Source organism: Schistocerca cancellata, chromosome 5 (genome assembly GCF_023864275.1).
Source record: "Schistocerca cancellata isolate TAMUIC-IGC-003103 chromosome 5, iqSchCanc2.1, whole genome shotgun sequence".
Lineage (NCBI taxonomy): Eukaryota > Metazoa > Arthropoda > Insecta > Orthoptera > Acrididae > Schistocerca > Schistocerca cancellata.
The window spans coordinates 534,197,877-534,206,779 of NC_064630.1; the positions used below are offsets into that span (position 1 = coordinate 534,197,877).

An 8,903-nucleotide genomic window follows, 5' to 3' on the forward strand; every position below is an offset into this window, starting at 1 on the left:
TTGCCAGAGATATTTTACAGTTCTTGTACCTTACCGCAGGCAAAACTAAAATTTCCCACAGATGACATTTATACAATGAGTTCTGCATCATTGAGCAATTGTGTGGACACTTACACATTGTTTTTCACCTACAACATACTTCTGAAATTTTAAAATGTAATATTTTAATCCCTCATCTTAGGAAAATGCTAAATCTTTGCATTTTGTTTCAGGAAAGTGAAATTAGGGCCTGTGGCCATGGAAGTGTTTCGTCCTTGTCTCCTTGGGTGCTACTCTACTGTTTATTTATGTGGACTATTAGGGCAATATCAGTCTCCTTATGACTGACTGTTTTATAATAAAATACCATTTTTCTGTGTTTATTTTTCTGTGAGTTTGTCTCAAGAAGAGAAATAAAATGAATGTAATTACAAGCTATTGCTGCATGGCATGACAGTGACATTACAGCAGACTTAATAAAAAGTGAACATCAATTATTAACAGATTACGTTCAGCCTACAATAACATGAATGTTTTATTTTTATTGTGTGTAATTTCAGACAGGTGCTACAGGATTTTGTTAAGAAACATCAAGTTTTAAATGTTCATGGAGGAAGTGGTATCTTCAGTGACAATTATTTTGAATAACATTTGTGGAATAGACAAAATATCACTATATATTTAACACAGTGCGCTGTGTAAATCAATTTATTCATTATCAGACAGTCATACTTCATTTCTTATGTTAGAATGAAATGTTTTACTGTTGGTGTTCAATGGTATTAAGTTATTTGATCATCTAAAAAACTGAGATGAATTATTACTGTGGATCACAATTTGGACTGGTACCACAAATACTGTGTTACTACTTCCTTCACTCACCAGATTCTGTTTCTTTACAGAGAAATGGTGTAAATAAAAATGTAATTTGTATACAAAATAATATCATTAACTCTGTTAAGAAATCATTAAAAGTTTTATATTAGTGTAGATAAGATATCTATTAGTTCCTGAATTATTTATTTTCGGAAATTTTAGTCCAGATATATATATGTATATGTACTATGTATCATTTTCTTTTAATTGTCAAAGAATGTTTGACCCTTGGACTGAACAATACTTTATTTTTTATATAAGATTGTAGTGGGTTGTTTTTGAGCGTATTGTGAAAAGCCTATCAAAAATGTGACACTTCATTTTGGTATCAAAAAAAATTAGTAGTTGAATTTTTATGTGCTATGGTGGATTGATTGAAGTCTTTCTGTTAAAGTATGTATGCTGTCATAACAATGTTATATTTCTGATTTTTCGTTTTCAATTATTCTTTTCAAATTTGTGAAAATAATTTCCAAATGTTCAATTAATTTTACTCTCAAGAGAGCCAATTTGTTATATCAATACTTCACAGAAAACTAATTTTCTTTGTAAGACCTAATGCAAAATATGTTTTATGCAAATCAGGGGTCATTGGATTGAAATAACCTGCTCTTGGGTCCACTATAAAGGACTTGATGTTCAGCTCATCATATATCATTATCCATTTTCTTACAACCGTAAACATAATGTATAGCACAATTTTCACAAATCATTTAAAACAGACTGCCCCTTTTGCAATGATCAATACTGTAGATTAGTAGATGCTACAGATTTTTACATCCTAAATTTTTCATAGCTACATTGGTTCAAACCTACAGAAGCCAGCAAGAAGTAAACTTAACACTTTTTAAAGAAAAATTTCTTCTGCTCTTCAGCTGTGCCAAACACTTAAACTGACATTGTTTTAATATTTCAGGCATAAGTAATGCAATACAAACATATCCACATGAACATATCTCTGCAAATAAGAACCAATCATTAAACATAACATTAAATGAAACAACTAGACCAAAAATCTGTTATATGGAAAAACTATTAATTATCCATCAATTTCAAGTAGTAACCTTCCTAATACATATCAGTGATATTAACCACTACAACCCTTATCCCACTTCTGATTTTCTTGTGCAGTTTGATATTGTCTGTAGATCATTAAGTGTTAACTTATTAAATATATATATAATTATGCCCACATGCTTCAGATGGACTAGGAAAAGAACTGCTTTTTCTGGAGTGATGCCCTCTTGATCTTCCCCTGCATCTGTTAATGGAGAATGAAATGCACACTGTATTTGAAAAGCTCCTTGAATGCCACAAATTCTAAACAGTTACCTAGGCTAAACCTCATCTCATTACACAAAGATGCAGGATTTACTTTGCCATGTATGAAAGATACAGAAATTAATCACTTAGAAGCAAATAATGAAAGTATTGTAACAATGAGACAATAAGTTTAACAAATAGACTGACTCAGCCAGTTGTATGCAGACTCGCTGTTTCTGCTGCACCAAGAAATACACCAAATATCTTTAAATAAAAGTATTTGTGTTTATTGATCTTCAAAAACATTTCCATTTCAACTAAGACATCTTTTTTTCTTTTTTTTTACAATTTCTCTCTGACTTTGAACCCAGCAAATCTTTACTGGATAGTTTTAGGAAGATACACAAAGACTATGTGATGATAAGTCATTGCAGAAAATATTCTTTATTGTTCAGAAGAAAATGGTTTTATATTAGGAAAAACACTGGAACTTTGACACTACAAAATGAGCACAACTACGCAAACTTTACTGTTAGAAATACCTCAAAGAGTAAAAGGAAAAATTACTACTACGAATGATATGAAACTTAATAGAGACATACATTTGTGTTGAATGTGGTTGTTCATACTGTAACTTTTTATACCAGTATTAAGAAATCTTATAAATTAGAAATACAGTAGAAATGTGTGCATGTTTCTGTGTGTGAGCATGTTTTGCATAATTTCTTATATGTGAAAAGTACCTCATACCGATACACAATAAGAAAAAAAGAAGTACTTTGTAATCAGATTGCATTTCTGTGGTGTGCTATATGTACTGTATGTATCCTAGCAGTGCTCCATGGCCATTACAGCAAACCATACCTCTTCTGAAGGGGTAAGAGGAACATCAGTTACCATCCTCAAATGACCTGCGGCCTACTGTGCAAAAAGAAACTGCAATAATTTATTTGTGTCAGAATAAGCTGGTGCAAATCTCAATGGAACAATAATTGGACAATCCACCTTCAATGAAAGAAAAACTTATAACATAAACAATTCATGTTGCTGTGAATAAAGGTTACAATAATGAGGTGGTGATAAATTATAGTGAATTGAGATTTATTTTTTAATCTCTATTTATCAAGAAACTTACATAAAAGGAAGCATGACCGTGTGTTCATCAGTGCACAAATAGTAAGAAAGGTGTGATGACTGAAAGTTTTTCCTTGAGTATTCTATTGTTAAAGCTAAAAAGTGACAGGGAGTGAATTTTCCTTTTTAATTGTTTACCAAGTACATTTTTCCATCTCACAGTAATTTTTAAAAGTCATATGCATTTTTCATGCATTTTGCCTGTGCTCTGCCGTGTGGTTATGCTATACTATATGGTGTGATATACTTACAGGGAGTATTAGATCGTGGTGGTCTGTTACAAAAGGAGGCTTGACTTTTGAAGGGAAGGAAATTGACTTATGAATTGCATATTGTTTGGATGCCTTAATGTGGAGAATGTGTGAATTTTTACTCCAAGTCTGTTGATTGTTTGCTAATTACTCTTGCAAACATTATGTCTTCCATTTAAATTATATGAATAAGAGATCAGAATAAAAATAGTTATTGAATATAGTGAGGAAAGAGATGAATAAAAGTAGGTGGATGAATGGCACAGTTACATTTAAATAATTTATTTTTTGGTATTATTGTACTAAAATATTTAAATAAAAAGCTTTGATTATACAATCCTTGTACGTAACTGCGGTGTTGTAATAATGTGTGGGAAATTTGAAACCTTTTTGTTCAAATTAGTTTTGTCTCATGTGGAAAATATCATTATGGATTTTATTGCAATGTTTTGTGTAAAATATTAGCAACTGTTAGCTTCAATGTAATGTTAAAATTTGTATAGATTTTAGTGCTTGGAATACCCTACAATATTCCTGCTGTTTGTGGGGATATGGACACAAATGTGCATCCCCTTGTGGTTGGCTATATGAAAACCTGAAAACATTTTGTGTAAAACACAGAAAATCAGCAATAAAAATTAATAAAAATATTTCTTTACATCAATTTATTTTGATTTGTTTTGTAATGAATGTAAAATTCTACAGTGAATATCAGAGTGAACTGCAAACCACCTACATGATCATATAGCTGCATATCACACACTACTTATTAATGAAAAAATTAATCACATTACAAGCATTTTTATCAACTATAATTCCATTTTTTCAGTGGTTCCTTAATTTAAACCATTTATTTATGTATAGAATGGTTTTTTAAAGTACTATTCTGTTTTTGGAGGTGGACTGTATTACATACTATCTGCAAAGTAGCCCTCTGCTCGACTAATTCTTATTTCTGTGTGCAACACATTAGTAAGATATGTGGTTCTTACAAGAGAAAAAGATGAATAAACTATATCTTGTGTAATACGAGTTTCTTGGACCTCCTCCGCAGGAAAAATTGTGACAATATGTAAAATAAGTATAGCTCAGAATAAGATAGAAGTCTGGTTAAAATGTGATTTTGAATAAAGATAAAAATACCAAATATCTTCCTTAACTATAGGTATTATAAGGAATCACCCCTCTACAAGAAAAAAAGAATACTGTGTATCTTAATTCAGTGAAACTCAGCAGTCATATAAATGTCAACAGGAATTTCATCAATATAAATGTCAGCATCCTCTATCAGTATCTAAATGTCTCAGCACAGAAAGGAAAAGAAAAGTTTTTACACTGTTTATTGAAGTTTGTGAAAGAAAATTTTGATTGTGGGAGCCACAGTATCTGGCAAATATGTTGATTAGAATGCTATTTATTACCTGTTGTGTGCATTTTATGCATTTACAGACATACAAGATAGACAATGAAAAAATGCCTGACTGTGTACTACAGAATGCCCATAGTGTATTTAATATGCAAGAAATATGTCCCTTTGGTTTAACCAGCCATATTTCATGACAAAAATCTAAATCAGTATTTCACAAGCTACCATATAGTAACTGTGAAGATGCTGCAAAATTCAAGGAAGCATCTGAGGTTTAATACTAATTTTTAAGACTATATACAGGATGAGGGATAGGAAATTGAATTTTTTTTAAATGGTAGTATCACAGACTGAAGTTCACCAACTCCCTCTACCCTTAGCCCACACATATGTTTAGTTGCAGTGGATAACTGCAACATTGAGCATTATGTGTTTGCCATTGAAGAATTTATATGAAATGGGTAGTCTATCATGATCACTCAAAGTGCCTCCCGTTGTCACCTTAATCTCTATGTGCATGATGTGCTTCCTTCTCACAACACAGTCGGAGGTGGGTGAATGATATTCACACTTATAGTAACATGAAAATGAACAAAAAAGTGGCCATCATCATACCACAAAATGTTAATCGCATAAGAGTGTCTGTTATTCAAAGTTGGTGCCAAATAACAATATACTGCTCTCAAACACTTGGAATTGCTCGTCAATGTCTAATCACAATCTTGAACAAACATCTGAAATTTTATCCTTACAAAATCATGTTCATTTGGAATCTCCTTTTGTCTGACTATTTTCCATATGAACAATTCGGTGTACACATGTTAGAAATTTTAGAGGATGAACATGCAGTAGTGATGTTTACGAGGAAGGCTTATTTCCATCTATACTGCCATGTGGACTAATAAAATTACCATCACTGGGCACCTAGCAACCCACTAGATTTATACCAGTGGCCTCCATACAGTGGAAAGGTAATTTCATGGGTGGGATTTCCAAAATTAGAATAATTGGACCCTATCTTTTAGGAAAAGAGAGAAATGTGGCTGTGACAATGAATTCCAAGTGTTTGTTGCTGTGCTTCAAGACTTTTTCATCATTCACCTCGATGAAAATGGAAATGACACAGAACAAGTGATACTGAGAAGACAGTGCCACTGATGGTATGGCAAGGATTCCACTGGACTTTGTGTGATTGATTTTGCCTGGATGCGAATTACAAAGGATGGTGACATTCCCTGACCTCCACACTCCCCAGATTTCATCCCCTATGACTTTTTTCTTTTGGGTACTTCAAGTCAAAAGTATAGGTCAGTAAACCACAAACCATCACAGATTTGAAGAGCGCCATCAGAAATGAAATTGTGGCAGTACCAAATGATATGAGTGATGATTAACTTCAAGGACCACATTAACAAATGCACTGTGAGTGAAGGTCATCATCTGCATGACATTATTTTCCACATTTGATTTGTTTCCTTCTGTTACTAAAATTTACCAAGTTACTCTGTACATTGTGCTTATTTTCAATGCAGTACAATCAAAATTGAAAATTTGATAAGGTTTTAAAATTTGTCCATTTCTTGTCCACCACCCTTTATTAGCTGATCACTGGTGAACAATATGAAAGTACAGAAAAAGGGAGCAAAACTGAGCTATGATCATGTTGTACATATGTTACAACAGCTTGGGCAATCTAACGACTCAGCCATATGATTTGACAAAACTGTAAATAATGCATAAAAAAGATATGACAATTTATTGGTCCTACATAGATGAAAGCTTCTTGTAAATATGTTGCTAGTTTATATGTTTATTGATTCTCATTAGAGTTTGTTCATAACTGAACAATATTAAGGTATGGAGTGTACTTACTGAAAGTAGTTTTGGAATCTCCTATTCCAGCTGTGGACTGTTTAAGTGGCATGAGCATTGTCAGCAAGTTAAGTCCCTCAGAAGTGACTTACTTCTTTTTCTGTGCAGTTTGAGAGACACTGGACATGAATAATACTTGTAGTTGTGAAAATATATAAAATATTCATTCTAATGTGTCATTCACCTGCTAAAAGCTTATCTTACATTGTGTAGAATAGAAAATTATTTTTTTATTCAATCCATTAAGATCTCGTAGCACATAATTGAAATATAAAATCAGCGAGAAACTGTCTAGATAATGATGTTACTGTATTAAAATGACAGGTTTTGGCCTATCCTTAGACCATCTTCAGACAGCATCATCAGCTGAAGCTGACGATGCGTGCAATAGCCAGTTGACCTCAGTTTCAGTGACTGAGGTCAACTGGCTGTTGGTGCTGTCTGAAGGTGGCCTAAGCATAGGCCGAAATTGGTCATTTTAATAAAGTACCATCTTGATCTAAATTGTTTCTTCAGTGATTTTATATACATTACAAGATTGCTGCTTCCTGAAAATGTTACCAAAAATGTAATTGAAATGCCACATGGCAGTAACAAAGAAAATCATATGGGTGTGATATGTAATCAATAAATGTCCTCATATTCTCTTCCTCCAAATACTGCACTAATGATATAATGTTTGTGCTGTAGTTAAAATATAAGTAATCCAGTAAGTACTATGACTGGGAGGAAATTATAAATGTACGTACTGTAGGCCTTTCTTTTCATTTTATTTGCAGTTGTAAAATGAAACCTAACACTTATTGGCTAACCAAAAACCACTTAAAACATACAAACAAGCAAACAATGGAAACTTCAGATTGGAATATCAACTATATAAGGGAAAGATAAATAGCTACCCATCACAAAGATGACACATTGAGTTGTAGACAGGCATGAAGAAAAGACACTTGCACATTAGCTGTCAGCCAAAGCCTACTTCAGAAAAGGAAACAGACACTCATTCAGCAAACACACACACACACACACACACACACACACACACACACACACACACACATGACCGCAACTTGGACTGGAAATCCAGTACAAGATACTGGAGAAGACAGTTGTGTGTGTGTGCGTGTGTGTGTTTCCATTTTTGAGGAAGGTTTTGGATGAAAACTAATGCGCAAGTGTCTTTTCATTATGCGTGTCTACAACTCAATGTGTCATCTTTGTGATGGGTAGCTCTCTATCTTTTCCTTATATTCAAACATTTCGTAGCCTCAGTTTGCAAACTAGGCACATCCAGGGGGTATTATTCTTACAAAGTACTTTTGTGTAGATGCCAAATTGTCATCAATAGCTGTTGGCTCTTGTATCATTTTTGGATCATGTATCAGCTACTTCAATACTAGATCAGGATGTGAACTGTATTCATTAAGACTATTTTCTGTGTATCAGGCTCTTGAACAGAAATTTGTATTCTCAAATGTCAGTACCATTAGATGGAAAATTAATATCAGGATACTGTCTTTGACATTTATATTTGCATAATAAAGTAATGGAGTTGGTAGTGTAGAAATCATATGTAACAGACTTAGTGGTTTTGAACTTATGAAATCTGGGGAGTGTGGAGGTCAGGGAATGTCACCATCCTTTGTAATTCGCATCCAGGCAAAATCAATCACACAAAGTCCAGTAGAATCCTTGCCATACCATCAGTGGCACTGTCTTATCAGTATCACTTATTCGCTGTGTCATTTCCATTTTCATCGAGGTGAATGATGAAAAAGTCTTGAAGCACAGCAACAAACACTTGGAATTCATCGTCACAGCCACATTTCTCTCTTTTCCTAAAAGATAGGGTCCAATTATTCTAATTTTGGAAATCCCAACCATGAAATTACCTTTCCACTGTATGGAGGCCACTGGTGTAAATCTAGTGGGTTGCTAGGTGCCCAGTGATGGTAATTTTATTAGTCCACATGGCTGTATAGATGGAAATAAGCCTTCCTCGTAAACATCACTACTGCATGTTCATCCTCTAAAATTTCTAACATGTGTACACCGAATTGTTCATATGGAAAATAGTCAGACAAAAGGAGATTCCAAATGAACATGATTTTGTAAGGATAAAATTTCAGCTGTTTGTTCAAGATTGTGATTAGACATTGACG

The 8,903-nt window shown here is 33.3% G+C and overlaps 1 protein-coding gene across 1 annotated transcript in view; it reads left to right on the forward strand.

Moving 5' to 3' along the window:
* The window catches only part of LOC126187970 (voltage-dependent calcium channel subunit alpha-2/delta-3), an 865,148-nt gene extending 860,992 nt beyond the window's left edge, over positions 1–4,156 (forward strand). Inside the window, exon 27 of the mRNA XM_049929356.1 lies at positions 213–4,156. Coding sequence (XP_049785313.1) covers positions 213–323 — 111 coding nt within the window. The 3' untranslated portion in view covers positions 324–4,156. The remainder of the gene's footprint in view (positions 1–212) is intronic.
* Positions 4,157–8,903: the final 4,747 nt, after the last annotated feature.